The sequence below is a fragment of the Pagrus pagrus genome (assembly GCF_965226575.1).
Source record: "Pagrus pagrus genome assembly, chromosome: 5".
NCBI lineage: Eukaryota > Metazoa > Chordata > Actinopteri > Spariformes > Sparidae > Pagrus > Pagrus pagrus.
This window is the reverse complement of record NC_140189.1, coordinates 32240749-32263084: the sequence shown is the minus strand read 5'-3', so window position 1 is coordinate 32263084 and position 22336 is coordinate 32240749. Positions and strand designations below refer to the sequence as shown.

General features: G+C 42.5%; 1 protein-coding gene across 3 annotated transcripts in view; it reads left to right on the top strand.

The window, feature by feature from the left end:
• The window catches only part of slit3 (slit homolog 3), a 266581-nt gene that overhangs the window by 149600 nt on the left and 94645 nt on the right, over nt 1-22336 (top strand). For all 3 annotated transcript variants that reach the window (XM_084353294.1, XM_084353293.1, XM_084353292.1), the window contains one exon: nt 10598-10669. Coding sequence is in view for 2 of the 3 variants with exons in the window: in XM_084353293.1 (XP_084209419.1) it covers nt 10598-10669 (72 nt within the window). In the remaining variant the exon portion in view is untranslated. The remainder of the gene's footprint in view (nt 1-10597; nt 10670-22336) is intronic.

The following is a 22336-nucleotide window of genomic DNA, read 5'->3' as shown; positions in this document are numbered from 1 at the left end:
TGCACTTCTTTCACACACACACACACACACACACATGCATACACACTCACAGACCCTCCTATCAGATTGACTGCTTTGCTGAAACTGCCAAGAAGCTGGCAAATACGATTACTGTAGGTTCCCGCTAACCTAAGGAGACAGGTATACGCCATACGTCTGTGCGTAGGTGTTTGTGTGTGCTCTCCTATATATTGTGCTGACTGCTGGTCCTGTCATTCCCCTAAACTCAACCTGTCAGTCAAACCACAGATGATAAAGGCAAATGTAGTGTTAGAATGGATAGAAAGCACGGCGTCCTAATTCCCGTGGCACGCTATGTGTTTTTTTTATCTATACGTCACATCCTGGATGCTTATCTTATCGTATGTAACCATCTCTCTGTAATCTAATTTTGTCTCATCGCGTCTTGTCTTGGCTGGCCTTGCCAGGAAAGTCATCATGTTAACCAACCCAGTGAATGTCCAACAACGTGGTTTCTTTGGAAACACCTCTTCTGTGTCTGGTCCCAAACAAGAGGCCTTACAATCACCCCAATTTCTTCAAGTAATCTGTGTCAAGCATGATCGCTGTTAGCAAGATTGCTCTGCCCACAGGAGGAGACAAGTCAGAAATTAAGAGAGAAAAACTAAAGTAGCTCCTCAACAGCATCAAACAAGTTCTGCGTCCACAGTCCCTGTGTTGACACTGAATGTCTACGTCTTTGTCAGAACAAGCACCAGCAGTCCAGATAACAAGCTGAATGCTAGTGATGTAAAACCTTCAACTGAACAGGGTTGTGTTCTGAGCAAGTCAGCTTGTTATCGTGTCCTAACTGCATGTGACGCAAGCAGGAGTCAGCGTAAATGGCCACGAGCGGTGTGGTGCGCCTTTTTCAAGCCCGACACCCTGTTTTCATTCCTGTAGCTCACGTTTAAAGCACGACATGGACGAGGAACGGTTGATTCATGAACTGAATGAGGAGGGAAAGTCCCTGGTGAGAAAACACACCATCTCTTGCTGTTCGGTTGCCTTACTGTCTGTCACTTCTAGAAGATAAATCTCTTTTCTGCACTTTTGCATCCCGTCATATCGGATGCTTGCATGCAGTTAGGACACATTGTTAGAATTATTTCAAAGAACCATAACAGATCCAAACAGTTATGGCTATAATTTAATTAGCCATGTGCACAACAGTTTACCCTCTTGTGTTATTTCCTCCAAGGACATTGGTGAGTTCATTAAAGTGAAAGTAATAATAACAATAAAAAGAACAAGTCACAATATTGTTTCATGCGATGCAAAGTCCTTGCCTAAATTGGTGGCACAGCTTATTTTCAATTCCATTTAATATTTATTCATCCCTCCGGGTACAATTCGAAAGCAATTTGAGACAAGCTGGTTTGTAACATAAAACATAACAACGTCAAATCAGGACTAACAATTAATTCACACACTTAGATGCAATGCAAAAATGCTGAACATATTCACATAAAGATGAAGATTTTAAAAGTGGTGAGCGCTGATTAAAAATGTTAACGATGCAGGTGGTAATGTTGAAAATGACACAACCCTCTCCCTCCTTTTACTGTCCAAATCACACAAGCAGTATTTTACTGACGTTTCTTGAATAGTGTCTCATGTTAGCGTGCAGAAAAGTTTTCAAAGTCGGATAAAAGTATATTAAAGTTTGTTTTCAAGACTTTTCGACGAGCCTGATACAGTAAACCCCACCCAGTGTGTATCCGGAACCGGTTAAAACCAATAACGACACTTCAGTCAGGAGAGAATTAATGCCAGTGATCTGGTATGAATCGACATGTGCACAATAAAGGTGAGAAATGTGAATAGTCTTTGACGATTGGACCCCCATCATGACATCATTGTATTTTAAGGGAGCAATGAAGCTGTGGGTAGTATATGATCCTCCCCTGGTGGAGTCTAGACACTCCATCAGGGGTGATGGTGGTGTTGGTCCGGATCTGGATGGATATGAAGAGGAATGTGCTTCTGGTAAAGAAGCTCAGACCTGCAGCGCTGGAGGTGAATGGGGTTGGGGAGGGTTCGCACTGACGAACACTGACAGAGAGAGAGAGATAAAGAAGAAAAGATTTAAAGTTTGGCAGCAACGATATGATTGGCTTAAGAAGCGTAATGTGGTTGGTCAAACCAGAAGGAAGGAAGTGGGAGAAGAGGGAGAGAGAGAAATATGAATTATGAGCAACGTAAAAATAGTCTTCCTGATTGACCTCAGGCCGGGCTACATTCAAATAACTTTCAAAAACTGTGTACTTCTGGCATGCAGATGTATTTTAACAACATCGATAAGGTTCTTTCAGACGACTATTTAAACCTATTCCCTTAAGACTTATATATAAATCTTATAAATCTTATAAATGCGTTCTGCTTGAAGTGAAGAGAGTCAGAGAAGCGGAGATAGATGTGATCATCTACAGATACTGCATGTTTGTAGTCACGCTTAAATGACAACATGTGTGAGTCACTGATGCTGGGAGGCATGTAGCTGCAGTTGGACTACAGGGAAGCATGGACACATCAGATAAGGTACAGATGTTTCATATGCCCTCACATTACACCTCAGTGCCCACACAGACACGCTTTTTATCATCTGTAGCCATCGCGTCGTCATATTGTACCTTGTTTTCCATCTGCCTGCCTACTCGCCCTCTTACCCACTTTTTTATTGTGATGAAATATAATTCATTTTCCCCGCTGGGTCCACCCATGCTCTGCGTCTACACACTCATAGTACCTTCAGGTGGTTTGGAAGAATGTAATATGTAATTTCTTCAAACAATACAACCGTACAGTATATCAGAACAGAAAAAGAGCCCGCCCCGTGGCTTTACTTCTTTACCTTTTCTCCTTCCTGTCATCCTCTCCTTTCTGTTCTCCCTCGTAAAACGCCTCCACGCTTCACGCTTCCCTACCCACAATGCAGTGCAGGATGGCCGTTTGTTTGAATTATGACTACAGCGCCTCAGAGAGAGGTGAGAACATTGTGTCGGCTGCGTGCGCACACACACACACACACACACACACACACACACACGTTTCTGACCTGCACTGTTGTGTGTCTTTGTCATTGCAGATGTTTGTCTTCAGTTTTTTTTTTTATGTTTATCACAATTCCAGCAATTGACAATTAGAACCAGACATATATCTGGCACGGCTGTGTTTTTAAATTATAGGAAACAGATTAATAATCGGTTTCCTTTTGATAGCAGAACATCTGTCAATGAGTCACACACATTCATCACGTCATTTCTATGCAAGCATACTGTGCCTTGCATGAATATATGAGGAATAAAAAGGGAGGAGAGGACAGAAGACATGGTAGCCAGGTTCTGGAAATTGTTTACTCAGATTCCCATCATTCACAAACCCCCTACAACCCCCCCCCCCTACGCTCCTCGCTAAATGGCAGGATGTGGCTAATTCATTAAAGGTCGCGACCAACTGAGACAGGAGGGAGAAAATGTCAATAGCTCTGTCTGAATCGTAGCATATTTAGCTGGACAGAATAGAAACAGTTTCATTCATCATCATAGTGCACCCGATCTCCAGAATAAATGTTGGACAAGTAGGTTTCTCCACAACCACAGATAAAAACTGGACGTTTCTTTATGTTGCAACTTCGCTGTGCTTATGCTCTATTAGGTTTACGCACAGAAATCACATGGTGAGGGTTGGGAAAGCATCGCTGTCAAAGTACCTGTTTTGGTCACCACACTCATGGATGGAGGTGGTCCGAGGTTTGTCGCCACTCAAATGGTTGGAAATGTCTCCAGGTGTCTTTAAAAATATCCAGTGGTGTGACTTGAACGGCCAGTAGGTAGCCTTGTTGGCTTGTTATAACGCTACCACCTTCCCCTCACCTCCTGCTGCAACAGGTGGCTAATAATCATATAAAGTGAACTGGATATGCCACGTTGGTAACGGTCAACCTTGGACGTTGCTGTGGTTTGCAGAAACGTTATCTGCTAACATTATATCCTGGCGACTGGGCTGCACAGTGAAAGCATGTGGGATTCAGTTTTGATGTTAAAATTCACTTAAAGTCACATTCAGGGAAAAAACAACCTTTAAAGTGTTTGTGGTTAGTGTTGGAGAGACTTCTGCATGCTTTCCCGCAGAGTGTCACATTAGATTGTAGAGGTTTGCTGGGTTGCCAGGTCCGACTTGAACTTTCACCATTAGATGAATGTTTGTTCCATCTCCTTTCAGTGTTTGTTGTCGGTGCCAACAGAGCTACAACAACTGACAAACACACTTGAAGCAAAGTTAAGGGCACATTTTCCAATTCAAAATGTAAAAAAAACACTCATTTGGAAAGCCTCGTGGTGTCCTTGACTGCATGAACCAATCTCAGGCTGGAACACAGTCATAGATGGACATTATTATGTGGAAAAACATGACATGCTGTCCTCTGCCCTTGAATATCACTAAAAAGCAGATTCATCATTTGCAAGTCATAGCCTACCCTGAATTGTACAAATCATCAATTACCGCAGGTTACGTGTAGTGGCAGCCATTACAGATGTCCACCCACCCCGCATTAATCCTACATCAGCAGTACTGAACGTCCCCGATCATTGAAGATGAATCAACAGCACAGCAAACCAGCACTGACTCATGTGCTGTATGTGAACGTGTTACTGCTGTAATGTTACTTTCAGTTATAAAGAGAACCAGAGGATCCAGCGAGAATTAAGGGAGAGATGTTTAAAAGCAAATGGAAAGATTTAAGAGACATTAAGAGAAAGAGAGAGAAGGTGAATCCTCTGATCAGCCCCTCATTCTTCACATATTCAAACCACATCCGTCCTTAATCCACTCATCCCTCACTCCTCCCGTGTTCTTCAGTCTTCTTACTTTTTCTTCCATCTGTATATTTTTTCTTTCCAATCTCTAACTTGCTTCTCTTCTACTTTTTTTACTCTTTGCTTCCCTCCCTCCAGTCGACCACCTTCCTCCTTCTATCATTCACACTCCTGTACCTCTTCTTTGAATCCTTTCACCAGTTCTGCTGACTCCATTCTTCCTCTGTTGTCCTTTGCCCCCGTTGCCCTACTATTGTTTCCCTCAGTTGTTCTCTTTTCAACCCATTCACCTCATTGGCTTTTTTTTGGGCGTGGCTTATCTTTCTTACTAGCAGTAATGACAAAAGACAAAGCGATAAGTTCACTTGAGAGACAAGTGGGAACTGGTGGAGCGGTCTTAGTGTCACGTCTTGTAGATATGAGTTAAAGTTTCCCACTGATTGGTTGAGTCAGCCCTTTATAGACTTGATAGATGAATGGTTTGTCCAGTCAGTTTCTAGCGGTGTCTTTCCAGATGGTTCTGTGTAACAAACCATCTTGTGTGTCATGTCAACCACAATCATTGCCGAACTGTAACCACGTATTTGTTATTGTACTCATGAGAACGAAAGCTCTCCTAACTTTAAAGATTTATTTAACCCAAACCAGGATTTTGCTGTAAGCCTGACCAAACCTTAGCCACACTGTTGTCACATTATAAAAATAATCTGTAACAGTTTTGGACAGACCAATGCTGTCGTCCTGACTATAATACAGTCTTTTGTCGCATTTAATTTGTTTTCTTGTGAATTAATATTTGATTTGTTCCCATGTTCTGTGTCGAGCCTATAAATCTAAACGCGTATTTTGTATTTTGTGAGTTTTTTCTGTTCTCATTTTCCTCACAATAGCCGCGTTTCAGCAAAAACATACGTGATCTATTGAAGCAGTGTTAGAATAAAAAGGAGACGCAGCACATCACTGCGTATTCGTTCATTCTTCACTTATTCAATGCATCACTATTCATTGTGTAATTTCTTTTATCAACAAAAAATGTTCTGCGTCAGGCAAATTGGAAACAGTTTTTGTAATTTCCAGGCAAAACTGCTGTATTGATTCTCAAATTTGGTGAATCATTATTTGTCGCTATGAATTGGATGAAAAACCCAGCTAGTGTGTCCTCCTTCCCTTCCTCTGTCCTTTCATTAATTACTCAGTCAGAAGTAGTTGCTCACTGGTGAAGTCATGAAGCAGCAGGGTTGCTGTGTGTGTGTGTGTGTGTGTGTGTGTGTGTGTGTGTGTGTGTGTGTGTGCTTCCCTCTGCTCCAGATGGTAGCACACATTAAACACACTAACTAATTATATGGAAGGAAATTAAATTCTGGACCCCCATTCTATCCCCTGTAACACACGTCCCCGGTCTGAACGCAAGAAAGCACACACGCACACACACACACACACAAACACACACGAGGACAATGAATGCAACACAATGATACACACATAGACAGCACACACATACACAACGAGGTGGACCCTCATCCCAGATTGATACCAATCGTGTCGCTGCTAATCAGGGTGCTTGGTGAACAAAGCTGTCAGAGGAATCCAATCATATCACAGATGATGAAATCGTTTTGCTGTGGATGACGATGGAAGATGAAGCACACGGTCGCCAATGAGAATTCGCCAGTTAGTCTCAATTCTGGGAAGAATTACAGATGTGAGGTTTCTGGAGCATGGTGACAATTTGTTCTCGACATGATCAAAAATACAATCCGGCAGAGTTACGTACAGTTGAAGAGTCGCAGTCGTTCCTTCGCTCGTCTCACAGTCAGCTCTGCGGAACCTCCATCCTCGCGTCGAGAAGTTATGAGTGTCACTGGTGACGCGGTGGGCACTGAGAGATAATGGTCTTGAATAAATATGGAAGGATTTGGTTAACAAGTTCTCACCAGCGACAAAATAAGTGGTTCGTCAGTGCCCAAAACAACACTTGAGTACAGAAATTATACCTTTTCTGGCACCTCTATGGTTAAGGTGTGGTTTCTTTTTTACGCACTCCTCTGTCAGAATAAAACGTATATGTTAACATTTGACTGCCAAGCCACTAACTGCTATCCACGACTGTGTTTCATAATTGAATGTCCGAAACCCTCTGAAATTTATTGACAAGGGACCAAGGCATTTCAACGTTTGTAAGCGTCACACCACTGGCTATGTTTATTAGCACAGCTATTATTTTATAAGTTAGAAGACGACATTTATCAGGAAAAAAGAGTTGTTTTTTTTGCATTTATACACCAGTGCTGTTGTTTTCTTGGTGGTGGACAGTCTCACATCTCACTACCTAATACGAGTGCCGGACAAGATCATTAGACCTCCTGATAAACCCTGGATTATGTTCAAGTTTTTTACATTCTCTTCTAACATTTTGAAATTCCTACTTTCTACAGTAAGTCGTCATGGCAACTCATCCACCACCCCGACCTCTACACCCTAAATGTCTCCGCCTCGCAACATCCAGTGCTCACTACCTCCCACATTGGCACTGAACGTCAGCTTTGAACATTGTGAGGAGTGGGAATGTCCAATACAAACATAAACACTAGAGTTTGGGCTGTATTACTTGGATAAATAGAATAATACAAATTAATCAAATTAGAGAAGACTGGTTATACCTCTCTGTTCTCTTGAATTACTCAAATTTAACCCTTAAAGGTCTGGAAGGCAATCCTAGAGAAAGACAGTTGATTGTTGAGTCTTATTCTCAGGTCGTCAGATACCGCTTTAGGTCAGTATTCGGCCCAAAATTTGAACCCAAAGCATCAGTATTTGGCCACCAGGGAACAAGACTCAATAATCAGCTATCTTTCTCCAGAACTGCCTTCCCTACCTTTAACTAATGAAATTATAATTGCTTTAATAACTACAGTCAACTTTGGCAGTGCCGTGTGTCTCCATATGGCTGCTCAGGCTGCGTGCCAGATCGCCTTCCTAAAAAACAACATGCCTTTTAATTACATAAGACACAAACATGGCACAACCATATGTTGGTATGATCCCAAGCACTCACTGTATTTTAGAGTTCAGTCATCTAACAGATGCTCACGATCACAGCTTCTCTTCTTCCAACAAGTACCCAGATTAAAAAAAACGGCACACAGCCCTGTCAGTCTTAAAACCGAACACTTGTTTAGTTGTAACAAGTCCTCACAATCTTTATCAATCACGCTCAATTAATCAAGTGCAGCTTACCAGGCTTGTTAAAAACATATCTCTGAACCACCTCTTAAAATATAACTGCATTGCATCAAAGGGGATCAAAACATCTCATCAGTCTCTGGAAGCCTTCGCAGGGCTGAAAAATAATTATGTTGGGAGCCAAACCTGGCCTGTGGGCACGGAGTTGTTTGATATTAACTGTCTTGAGTCCAAAATAAACTCATGCCAAACGTTACTCACCAGCAGTTGGTCAATATTAGAAAGAAGTACGTGAAAAATGTGCTTGTTATACTTTGACCCTGTTGTGTTGTACGCATCAGTTGTGCCTCAAGGGAATTTCATGTATAGTGATCAAACAAAGATTACAGTATTTTGGCTTGTATAGCAGCTTTTCAAAGTTTTTTCAGTTATTTTTCACTTTGGTTTGGGTTTATAAACTCTTGTGCTCTCTAAGGCTAGCTGGAGGAGACAATACTTTTTTCTATGACAAGATAATGATGCTTAATGTACAGTAAACCTTTTTATATCCTTTTTTTCCCACAATTATCCAAAGTCACTGCAATAGAGTCTGTCTGATCTTGTGGTGTACTATAGTAAATACATTTTTCAGTTACTCTGAGGACTTGCACATCCCACACTGACAAAAACATGCACATATAAAAGCAAACCAAAGAATATATTGCTCCTGAAGCTCCTGATGTAATTTCTGTCGCCCTACAGAGACAACCCGCTCTGGTTTTTGGGAATCACCTTCCTCAGGGTTAAAAGCCGACATGACTGATAGGACAGGTGGTGCGTTGTGCCGAGCAGACACCGGGGCTATGTAGAAGAAGAAGAAAAGGAGATTTAAAAGCTTGATAAAAGAACACAGGGAGAAGAAATGGATTAGAAATGGATAGATGGAGTGTGAGAAGAGAAAAGGTGAAGGGGAATCAGAGATGAGACGAAACGAGGGGGCACTAGAGGGAGAGAAAAAAACGGATTATGAATGGAGAGAGGGGGAGAGAACACGAAAAATGGAGAAGATGGATGATCGGAAATGAGAGGGGATAAAAGCAAGAAGAAGTCAAAAGGAAAAAAAGGATTAGGGATGGAGGGATACAGAGGAAGAGAGATGAGATGGGGAAGGGGACAAGGAGAAGAAGATTAAGGTGGAGTGATATGCTTTTATCTTCTAGTGTCTGGAGAGCAGACAGTAACTAGCCATGCTGTGTGTGTGTGTCCATGAGGGTATTTGTCTTGTGGACCTTTATGATTACATGTGTGTGTGTTTGAGTGTTTCTCTGCTGTTTGGTTGCATCTTTTCCTCCATGTTTCTGTGTGTGCGTCCACCTGTTTGAGTGTGTGTGGACCCAGTCTAAATGCCACTCATCCTTCCTGGTTAAGTTAAAAAAGAAGATACTCCTGACTGTCTGCCCTTTGTGTCTTTCCACTCGCAATCCATCCATCTGCTCCTCCACAGAAGAAGAAGCAGAAGAAGAAGTGAGGGGGAAGAGACAGAATGGATGGATGAATGGGAGGGAGGGAGTGGAGGTTCTGGGGTTGTTGGGTTCATGGATGGAGGGATGGTTGGTGGCGAGGGGAGGGGGGGGGGCGGTTGAATACCTAGAGCTGAGCAAATTAAAGTAAAAGCAAAGGATAGATGACGATGGGGTAGAGGGTGCATCTGGGAGTCCGGTGAATGAGGCGTCGAGCGAGCTAGGGAAGAGGGGGGGGAGAGAGGAAGAGTAGGGAGAGAGAGAGGGGAAGGAAGGGGGACGGGAAAGAGAGGCAGAGTCGTGACTGTAGGTTGATTTACGGAGGCTTTCCTTTTAATGAAATTGTTTCAGTGACAGAGCCGGTAAAAGGCCCTTAATGGATTGGCTGGCCTAATGTAATGAAATTACTCCCTCTTTCACTACAGGGAGAAAAAAAAAAGAATAAAAGAGGACATGGGGAGGAGGGGAAAGGAGGAGGAGGAGATGGGTGGGAGAGGAGGGGTGGAAGAGGAGAAAATGCAATTAATATTTACAGAACAGACAAGCAGGGTGGGCTTTAGTAGCTACGGCTCGCTCGCTCTCTTCTCCACTGTGTCTACCTCTCTCGTCCCTCTCTCTCCTGGTGGCCAGTGTGCGCTGGGCTTGCAGCAGGGGAGGGAGGTGATAGGCTGACGCCAGGCAGGCCACTTTAGCGTACTGGTCTCTTCTCTCGCACTCTCCTTTTCCTCTCCTCCTTTCCTCAGGGCTGGCCATATCAGCGCCGAGGTGAGAGACTTAACCTTAGCTTGTGTGCTACCGTCTGGACTGGGTATCCCCCAGTGTGTGTGTGTGTGTGTGTGTGTATGTGTGTGTGAGCGTGTCTGGGAGTTAACACCGGTGTCTCCTATCTGCTACCTTAAGCCTACTTACTGGGGTATCACCTCACACACACACCCCCACATGCACACACTCATTCACGGGAACCTGTCTTTTGTTAGTCCCTCCCACAGCTGAGCGGACCTTGCATACTTGCGCCTGACTCTCTCCCATCTCTCTCTCTCATCTGTGTGTGTGTTTGTCTGTGTGTGTGTGTGTGTGTGTTTGTGCTCGGTGCAGGCAACTGGACAGCAACCACATCAGCTGCATCGAAGATGGAGCTTTCCGAGCGCTGCGCGATCTGGAGATTCTGTAAGTAGAGAAAAAAACCCTGGTTCTCTCACTCCGGCTCCTCCAGCTCTCTCCTCCTCCTCCTCCTCCTCCTCCTCCTGCTCTCATCCTCTCTTCTCCCCTTCTCCGCTTGTTCATGTGTTGTCTGTGAAGCAGGGACCTGTCCTGAGCTCTCCTCCGCTCGGTATCAGCTTTGTTTTTCTGTCTTAGTTTCTTCTTCCTTTTCATGTAAAAATCCACGTCTCCCTCTCCTCTCTCCTTCCTCGTTCACCCCCCTCTTCATCTACTTTTTTCTTTCTCATCTTTCATTCTATGTCTTTATGTGCATCTGCTGTATGTAAGCTTCAACTTACAGATGCTGTTGTTGTTGAAAATGTAGTTCTGTACATGTGTTTCTGTGTGTGAGGGAGCTGAGGCGCACGTCTAAGTGCTTGCGTGCATTGCTCGGAAAGGATGAAGCGTGCCTGCTCATTCACCGGCAAATTTGTTGTCCTTGACTTACAATACACACCGACACGCACACAAACAGAAAGAGTGAGAAAAACAGTGTAGCAGCCACCTGCGCTTTCCCTGCACCATGTGTGTTAGTGCATGGGGGTGATTCCCTCAGCATATGGGAATATGTTGATGCTCTAGCGTGTTTGCCTCCAGCTGTGTATGCGATTGAGTGTGTGTGTGTGTGTGTGTGTGTGTGTGTGTGTGAGTGTGAGTGTGTGCGTCTGATCTGTCCACATCTTTAGAGCTGCTCATTTGTCACTATGCTCAGAGGTGTGACTGGCGACCGTGCAATTCCAGGTAGTGTTGGGAAAGGCGTCTACTTTCTCCACAGTTGTATGTGTGTGGGCGCGTATCATTGTACACAATTGTGTGTGTGTCTGTGTGTGTGTGTGTGTGTGTGTGTGTGTGTGTGTGTGTGTCCATGGCGTGCATATGCTCTCGTGCAGAGGCAGATGTTGCACCCATTTTTGAGCTAAAATATGTAAAGGTTAGAGTGTCTTGTCTTCATTTTATGTAAGAGCAAGCTGGAAGTTAACATCCTGTCTTTGGTTGGCATTTGTTGGCAATGTATTCATATCCTGCTGTATGACGCTGAGAGGTGAAAAGGTTGGTGATATTGTTGCTGAATATGTTTATTGGAGGTAAAACTGTATAGCAAATAAGGCAGAACAAAGAGAAAGAGCGAGAGAAGCCAGTAGACAAAGATGGGTGATGAAACAAGACGGCGAGATGGCAGAGGGGAGGACGAGATGATTGGAAAGGCTGACAGCACTGTCCCAACCTCTAGTCTGTCTGTCTGTGGAGCTAAATGCTCGTTGATCATTAAGTGAGCGCTGTTGAGGACAATAGGGAGACAAGAACAGACTCATAATGCTCATAATACAGTGCTGAAGGTGACGTTTGAAGAAGAACAGGAAGTTGTTGATTCTCGTGGTTTCATCACGTTGTGACATTAGTCAAGCCCAAATGAAGACAAGTGTAACTGGTCGCTTCAGGAGGAAATCTGTGTCATTATCATATAAAGATCTCCTGCACCAAGTAAGATTGTGAGTAGCCTGAGACAATTGCTGTATGTAAAATGCTTTTTATATACAAGATACAAATTGAAAAATCTGTCAAAAAATCTATTGGAAACATGTCATTTTCCAGATTTGTGCAGAACAGCACAAGAAAAGACAAATTCATTATTGATTTGTACTTGAAATCATTGACTGTTCTCCCTGAAATAATTGGTATTTGAAAATTAAACTGGATCCAGGATGAGATGGAAGGAATTTTTGCCATAATATAGCGCTGAATCCAGATATTTGTAATGTAAAAAGCTCAGTGGGATTCCCAACAGGCGCATCTTGATGAGTCTCCTGCTGTTGTAGGTGTGATCAGTCTTGGTGCAGTCCGGTGCTGCCTAATGTGTTCACATGAATGATTAAAGAGAGCAGAGGATACAGTGGAACATGGCTCAATACATGGCAGCTTACACTGTGAACCACCTTCAGCCCAATACGAAGAAATCCTTGCAGCTCTTACAATAAACGTTTGTATGTTTAAAGAAAAAGAAAGCGTTTTATTCCTGTTTTTTTTTTTTGTTCATATTAGCTCGGATTTAATTTGAAATGCTGCAAAAATCTTTATTTTGCCATCTGTGCCTCTTCCTGTCATGATTCCCTTTCAAGGTTTTATTCCCTTTCAGCAGTTAGCTTTTTTTGATTCCCCTGCCTCACTTTTTGCTCGGCGCACAATGGAAGTGATAGGGGGCAGATAGAGGGGGATCAGCAGCGCGAGATACAACATATTAGCAATTCATAAGATTCTGACAGCTGAGTACTCGGCAGGATTTACAATTCACTGTAAATACGCAGCCGTTCCCATTCACAGCAGACAGCATGACAGCACACAGTATATTCAGTGAATGTGACGTTTTAATAAAGGCAGGTGTGCGTGTGTCTGTTTGTGTGTGTGTGTGTGTGTGTGTGTGTGTGTGTGTGTGTGTGTGTGTGTGTGTGTGTGTGTGTGTGTGTGTGTGTGTGTGTGTGTGTGCAAGTGTTTGTGCACGTGAGCAAAAGGGCATGAATGACAGTAAGCAATTCTGCCGCTGGACTGATCTTCATTTCAAGCATCTTAACACACACACACACACACAAACACACACTCATGCAGAGATGTATGCGTATTCTTGCAAATGCACACACGTACACACACGTACACACACTCACAATCACAGGCACAGCTCCATCTGTTCAGTTCCTGGGGTTGATTTCGTGACCGCAGTACAAAATGGGGTGATAGAGATAACAGTGATTGGAGGTCGTGTGACTGCACCATCAGGTAGGTGTGTATTTCTGTGTGTGTATGCACATCTGGGCACACAAACTGATGTACATGAGTGTGTATGTGCGTGGACCTCTATCACTGTGAGATCCGCTTTGCATTTTTGAGCTACATAGAGACCAAACAATTTAGAAAAAAGCGCTGTTTGCTTGTTTTAGATTTTGTTTTAGGGTTTAGGTTTAGGAGTTATTATTGTTGGGGTTGATTGTGAATTGGTTGGTTGATTAACTCGTGGATCCATCGTTGTGTCTCTTATCAAGCAGTAATGCTGAATATTTGCTGGTTCCAGCCTGAAGATTAGCTGCTTTTCTTTGTTACATTTCATTGTACACTTCAGATTTTGGAGGGTTTTTGAGTGTCAAGCTAAACGAAACAAGCAATTTAAAGATGTCACCTTGTTCTCTGGGAAGAAGGTAATTGGAGGTCTGAAGTATTTTCAGACATCTTGTTTGCAAAGGAATCGGCCAACGAATCAGAAAGAACAACAAATACATTTCAACTAAAAATAATTGTTAGTTCGAGCCCGAGGGTAGGATAACGTTTAGGATAAAGTCTGCGGTTGTGAAGTAAGTGAGGCGAGGGGAGTATAAAAATTAAAATGTGTGTGCATTCTCGTGTGTGTGTCGGCCGAAAATCCTTGCATGTTTTCCTACAACTATGTACATCTGTATGTGTTTGTTTGTGCTTTTTGTTCGTCAGAAGTGACCAGTTATTGATGAAGCTTCCAGATGATGATCACTCCAGAAGATGTCTGTCTGCATGTGCGAATGTACTTTTCTATATTTCAGTGTGACTGCGTGAATATTAGAAATTGTACGGTTTCTGTGTTGGCTGGCTGGATACATTGTGTGTGTCTGTGTGTGTGTGTGTGTGTGTATTGCAGCAGTTTGTGTGTGTGTGAGTGCGTCATGCCAATTGAAAGAGGCACTGCGCTGCGCTGTGTGTGTGTGTGTGTGTGTGTGCCACTAACGAATCTCCACATTAATTAATCTAGTCATTTTTAATTAGCCGCTGTTTCTTGGTAGACTAGGCTCTATCTGAGCTGCTTAATGCTTTTCACAGGAGCAGCGTTGACGAGTCAAAAGTCGAACATTCGGGCGTCAGGCTCATTTTGAAAATGCTAAATGGATTTTAGTTTGTTGGTTTCATTAATCTCGTTATAATTGTTGTCTGGAAATAAAGGGGAGTGATGGGATGCCTTCTCATTAAATTAGACAACATGTTAAAATGATGTGGCATTTGAAAGGATTGGATTCACGTAATATTTGTCACATCGCAAAGTGCAAAAGTTCTTGCAAATACCGACAGACTGAAAGCCATTTATGGACGTGATAATCTAATTTCAAAAGTGGGAATGCGTCGTTAAATTTTTTGCATTTCCATTATTTTGTTACTGTCATTTTTCATTTTTTTTTTCTTCAGGTTGAGGCTGATATATAGATCTCTTTCATCCTTTAGCATCACTAAGCGACATAAAACATGAAATATATACTAGTCACACTGATGTAAACCAGCATTGACTTATGGTTGCTGGTTCAAAGAACTAATCTCTAATATCTAAGAGATTAACAGTCTCCAAGTTTATTGTAGACCTGCCTGAATTGCGGTTTCTTCATATTTCCATGTGACAGAAGAGTTTTGCTTCCTGGAGAGGTTCAGGAAGAAGGACGGATATGACTAAAGACACTTTTACATTCACCATTTCCTTTGATATGTACTCCCTTTACTCATACGTCCTTAGATAGTCTCGCTTACTTCCTCCTCCTCGCTCTGCTCTCTCTTTCATGGCTGCCAGGATGAAAGTGGAGGATCGGTGTTGTAAAAGCAAAGGCAGTGCTGGGCTATGATTTATTTAGACCCGAAAGGACTGCGGTTACTATCCTTTCCTCTTCTTTCTGCCAGGAGAGGCAAGAGACAAGAGAGATTTTGGGAGGGGTGGAGGATGTTCACAAAATGGAAATGGGAAGAAGGAGGGATGTGAAGCGAGGGGAAGAAAGGAGTGTGGTATCGGTGTTGTAAAAGCTGCCAGTTTCCTGGACATCATTTATTAATCTGCTGTTGGACCTGAGGAGAAAGAAACTAGGCGATACAGAGAGGAAGAGATAGAAAGGAAAGGAGGGAAATCCATAGATGAGAGGCAGATGAGGAAAGAAAGAGGAGAGAAATCTTAGCGATAGACAGGTGCATAAAACAGATATCCAATCTGAAAGACGAGGCCAGATTAAACAAAAAAGATGCAGATGGGAAAGGAGAGAAGAGGGAGGCAAGAGATACAGGACCCAAAGGTGTAGAAGACATCACAGAGATGAAATAAGAGACAGAAAACAAGGAAGCAGCACTGATGTGACGTTAGCGGGTAAAAAAAAAAAAAAATCAACAAAGACCAGTGATAGAAAATAGATTGAAAGGATCAGAGGGAGGAGAGCAGGGAGGCATTAATTATTGATGGAACAAATGTCTGACTGACTGACTCAATTTGGCCCTTTGTTGTTTCCAGACCACCAAGGCTGTCAGATAGACTCAGAACAGCAGCCGGGGCGCTGGTGTGTTTATTCTTCAGATCCATACGTTTTTACAAGCCGGGGTTGAAATGCAAATATTAGCTCAAAAAGCAGAGTTTTAATTTTATTAGTTTTACTTGAAAGTTCGATTGATTTTCTGTGTAAAACCGGGTCGCACATAATTATAGGTTTGAAAGAGTTTTTTATTCTTTGAAAGCATTTTTTTTGTCTAATTTTCACATTTTTAAATGCTGTAATGAGGGGGAACTATTTTTCAAACATGTGTTATCAGTGGATTCCAACAGTTCATAAATATTTATTATTTTAATATGATATTTTTCATAACAACATTTTCAATCCCAGTGGGTGGACACACGCAACCAGAATCAGTAATTTCCTGAGTAAACTCAAGAGTAAGGCTGAATAGTTGCATGCACAGTAACCTTGACTAGTGAACATCAGTATGTTCAACACCCAGCAGTCACAAAGTCACAATCTGAACCACAACACAACCTGTTAATAATTGTTGTCATTGTGTGGCTTTGAGTCCAACTTGACCTCCGCTGCAGGTCATCTCTTCTCCCGCCTTAATATCCGTCCAGTCATTTTTCCACCGGTCTGTAATGAAGATAAACTCCACCGCTGCCATGGTGAAAAATTAAAGGAGGAAATTAGCATGCTCTGGTGATTTTAGGTAAGCTTTCATGGCCTGAAGATTAGAGGAGCGGCTCTGAGGCTGGGAAGTTGCCAGTCAATTTGTGAAAGTAACTTTTTGGCTTGTCCACAGGGGGCTTGTATGCTGACGAAAAAAATTACCTGCCAGGAGTCACCTTATGTGACTAAAATAATGGGCCGACGTTTTTGACTAAATTGCTTTATCCTACCTGTTGGGAGTCGTAGAAAGCAGGCAGGCCAAGTGGGTTTTGATACAGAAACATTGTGTTCACATGCAGAGCAGGGACAAAACTTTATATCACCTCAGAGTTCAGATGTCACTGTTTTGCAACATACACCACTGTTGCAGCTGCACCATATTGATTCATTGACGGACAAATGTAGCCTTTGGCATTTACTGTTGTGGGTGTCAGCTCCAAACCGTGTTGTGTAATTTAAACCCGCACACTGGGTGGGGAAATGAAGAAACGCTGTCATGCAGTACCTCTTAAAGCATAATGTGGGCCCTTTAGGAGGGTCTCTGCTCTGCTGGCTCCAGCTGTGAGGTGTGAATTATCAGCCCAGCAGTTCCTTAGAAATGCATTCATATTACATGAACTGCAGTACACATTTTACATGTATGACGTAACATTAGTGCCAACGAAGGTGTCGTTTATGTAGAGAGGTGAGGGTGCAGGGATTGAGACAGTTTGCATCTCATTATAGACCTGAAATTAAGCAAAAAAGAAGTGAATGCATGTTATTTTTAGCTTCTTCACTACTAACAGTTATTCAAGTCTTATCGCCTGACAAGAAACATCCATATTGGACAATTGTGCAGATAACGTTCAATGAATGTTTAATTAAACATGCCATAAACAAGTTTTAAGCTTAACTTGTAGTGTTGGTTGCATGATGTAATGGCCATCAAATAATGACACCATTGTTTAGATTAGTTACTCATAAACCTCGCTGGCTGGCAGCCTGGCACCATTTCTATCTGCGTTCATGTCTCCATTATGGACTACATGAACAAATAACCTATCATTCGTCCAGTTCGCCCAACAGTACTGCTTAGGGGTGAAAGTTTCCACTTTTACACTTCCACTTGAACGTCCAATGGCGACATTTTAAAAAACTGCAACATCTGCGCGTGGCAGTTACAGTATGGTTAAAGTTAAGAAGAGGTTAATGTTGGGTCAAGTTTAGACAACTAAGACACGTGGTTAATCTGAAGAACATGTCAAATATAATGTAAAATAAATAACGTGTCAAACGAAAATGAAAGAGCATGAGAGCTGAAAGCAAACAGTTTAAAAAAATGGCAACAAATCAGGCAGCTGAACCCAGTGTTACTCTTTGTTTTACCAGACGAGTCAATCTATTGACATTCCTCTGTCTGTGTCCTGTGATGCCGTGCCAGGAATTAGTGGCTCTGATTATGTTATAAGAAAACAGCTGTCGTTTCAAAGGTGTCTGCACTGGTTTGATGAAGGGACACCGAAGTGCCAAAACCAGTGTCCTTTCAAAGATCAAAACCCAGGAGTCTTCTCTGTGTCAGCTACAAACTAAGAGACACTTGACTCACTTGTCTTTCACTTAAAAAACATGGACGGATTTCAAGCCAGGGTGGCCGTATCATATTAGTCATTAAACACCTATCAGAATCAATTAGAGCCGCACAAAGATTGTAAACAAGTGATTTTCCTAATGGCGGATGTTATTGATGCATGACAGCGAGTCTCTGAGTGTTTCTTTGTTAACATTAAACAAAAAAGATTAATCTTGATTTCTTGACGGCTCCTTTTCATCTCAATTCAGGCTTTTGAAGGCTTCAGATCGGTGCGGCTCGAGTTTATAAACACATTTTGTGAGTTGGAACTCCTTCTGATTATCTGCTGATTATTGAAAACTACAAATACAGAAAGTCTTTGCTCTCCGTATCCATTGCGAAGGTCGGACCCTGCCTGAAGCTGCAGTCCTGAACAGCTGATATCTAAAAGGGGATTTATTAGATGACTTAATATTGATGCATGACTGAAAAAAACATTTATAATGACACAAAAACAAGAAGATTTTCTTACTAATATTTCCATCCATCTGCCACAAACCCATCAAGGGATACGGGAAGAAGACTTTCCTCCGATGCTTTGATTGAGAAAAGGAGGACGGTTAAACTCGACAGCCCCACGGTCGACTCTCCTCCTAATACTTTGATTCCACCTTTTTTTTTTGAAAGCCTTTGACGGTCAAAGCTGTATGTGCTCAAACTTGTAAGGCCAATAAACACAGCAGAAGTGGAAATGTAATTATGTGATAAACACAGTCTTTATATTTGGCAGAGGGAGCCGCTCGCTCGATCCACTTTGTCGGCTTGATTCCCGAGAATTCCTCGTCTTTGCAATCACGTCAGCGCAGATGGTAGGCATTCCTCCTGTAGCGACTAATGACTCTGTGTGCCAGCGTGTGTTTTTACTCAGCGAGAGCTAATTTAATGCCGAGAGCCAGCACTGAATGCAGGCCAGCCCTCCTCTGCTGCACCCTGAAGTCTTTCCATATATTATTTCTGTTCATTTGTATCAATGAGGAAAAAACTTCCCTTTTGTCCCCAAAATATGAAGGTAGAAATTTAGTTTCGTGCACTTTGTTCATGTACCATTTAATGCTGCTTTGTTTGATTACAACTTCTGTAGCCTAATTAAGTAGAGTAGCATATTTAGTGCTCTTCTGTGCTTTGGGAATCCAAGCGACCAACTCGTAAGCCAATTTCTTTAACCTCTCTATTGAACACCTACACAAAAATCGTACTTAAAGCTTATCTTCTCGATTTATTATCTCTGTTCAGTTGCATTCGTCTGCAGGAGGGCATGGTTTGGAACTGGTTTGCATTCACAAGGGCACACCAATCACTGCTAATGCCCTGCAATGTCTCAATCAATAACATATAATCTATTTTAAAACACTTACCACATAGCTAACGCCTGATTTGGAATTCCACTGTGTTTTAGCGAGTGTGTCTGCGTGTCTCTGAATGAGTTAATCCAGTTAGCGCATGTGTCTGCCAGGCCACATCAGAATAAATGATGGGTCCCTGTGTGATGATGAATGGTAATTTAGATTTAACATAACTGGACTAACGAGCGCGCTAATGACTCCAAAGCTAGCCTGGACAGCTCTCACTCGACGGGCTCTCGCCTCGCATCCCAATGAGCTGAGGAAAGGGCACCCATTTACACACACACACACACACACACATGGAGGGACACACACAGAGAGGAAAAAAAACATGCGAAAGTGTTTTAATAAATGCACGCGTACGCAATCATAAATTCACAAATGGCTCTGGCAGGGAAACATACACGCACAAAACTGCACACTCAACACACAAGCTGGGGTTGTGTGTGTTTGTGTGTGGGTGGTGTGTGTGCACATGTGTGTATGTTTCTAAGGACTCCATGAGTAGTGGAGAGCAGCGATGTCGGGCTAATATGAAGATGATTAATTAATAATTATGCACAGGCCAGTTTTCAACCAGTTGAATTAGATGCGGTTTTCGTTCACTGATCTCTCGACTCGAGTTTTTTTTTTTTTTCTCCGCCGACAACGAAGATTAATGAAAATAGATGATAAGTACTTGATCATTTTCAGATATAAATAGAATTAATCAGTTTAATTTTTCAAAACGGGTCTCTATCTCAGTCAGAAAGTGTGAGTCTTCTGTGAATCGTTTATCTTCAGATGAGAGCGATTCGTTTCTCAAGGTGATGAGGATGTATATGTCTCACCCGTCTCTTTTTTCAAATTTGGCTTCTTTTTCACCATTAACTCTTTCCTGGGGCTGTAACACGTACAACCACTTTACTGTATTGACATCATCAGATCAAAGCTACAGCATCCTGTACAATTGTTGAATGACATGTTCAAATACGGGATGTGACTCTATGAAAATGTTTGCACATTATCAGAATAGATTTCTGAAGCCACTTGTTGTCTCCGTGTATGTGCAGGCTCGATACGATCGCTACCGTCAGAAATCAGATAATCTCTACCCATCCAGCCCCTGAAAAATCCAATATGTGTCCATCAGCATTTAGCACCTACAGGAGTGTCCTTGAGCCAAAAGCTCAATTCTTATCTGGTCACTTATTGGAAGAGTTTTAGTTGAATACCAAACATGTATTTCCACAAAGTACCTCATTATCATCTTTAATCGTTTTTGCAGAGTACGACTCTGTGTTCGATGTGAACAACATCTCCTACAAGAACATGTCTTAACAACTTGTGCAAGATTGTTTGAAGTGCAGTAGAAATACAGTAGTTTGTGAGTTTAGATGGATTAGAATATTTTTGCGAACTCAGATTTTGCACATTAATGATTAGACTGCTTACAAGCACAGAAAAGCAAATGTTGCAGATGAAAGACTGAGATAAAAGCAAAAGGCTTTGCTAATAGCATCTTCTGCATGTGCAGATAGAGTTTTTAATGAAAGATGAAGCCCTGTGTGAGTCTGTAACCCTGTGGAAATCCCTCGTGCAGGACAGCTTACCTTTCTGCTGATCCCACAGAAAAGTGACACGAGGGACAAGGAGGAGTTGAGTATGAAAGATAGCGAGCGTGAATGAGAAGCGGGTCAGATGTCAGGGAATTAATGTCCAGCTGAACCAAAATGAATTTAATTTTTCAGGACCAGGACAGACAGAAACTCAGGAATGTGACACAGAGAGACAGATGGAGAGAGGGAGTGCAAGATGGTGAGAGAAGTAAAAGAGAAAAGAGAGAGAGGACTCACGCTGCCATTACATGACATGCCCACACACACACACACACACACACACACACACACACACACACACACATTCACACACACTCACACAAAGAGTCAAGGGGTCTGAGAAGCACTCTAAAGACGGTGGAACAGCTGCATATTTTATGATCGCTTTTCTCCACCAAGCACGGCTTTTCTGGATGAGGGTGTACCGCTGAGAGAGGAGGAGGGAGTGAGAAGAAAGATAGAGTAAGAGAGACAGAGTGAAGGGAAGTGTGTCTGTGTGTGTGTGTGTCGGTGTGTGTGTGTCGGTGTAGCAGAGGGGTTTTTTGGCCAACCAGCGACTGTCATAATTCATAAGGGGAGACAGACAGAGTTGCTCAGTGCGCTGTAGCTCCACAAGGTGACTTTCACTCAGCCTCTAACTCTTCCTCTCTCTCTTGCTAACACACACACACACACACACACACACACACACACACACACACTGACACACTGACACACACACTCTAATACTTTTCTCAATCCTCTCTTCCCTCCTCCTGTTGTTCAGAATGTTTTTTTTTCTCTCTTTTCAATCATTTCACACCTGCAAGATTCTCTGTTCTTCTGCCTCCCGTCTTTGTTTCTTCCTGTCGTTCTCATATATTTTGCCTTTTTTCACCTAATCATTTCCTGCCTCGCTTAGGTTTGATATGGTAGGATAATAAAATCAGCTGTTGTTGATTATTTAACCTAGACCCCACCTTGACACAAAAGCATTTTAAATCAAAACGTCTGAAACTCCAGACAACCCAATTGCTAGGTGATAGCTGAAAACGCAGAATGACTTCTTCCTCATTCATGTGGACAGAGGCCTGGTCATGTTCGCCCCAAAAAATAACTGCAGGCATTGTCAAGATGGCAGCCCAGTGGTGAGAGTCGCCTAAAAGGACATTTTC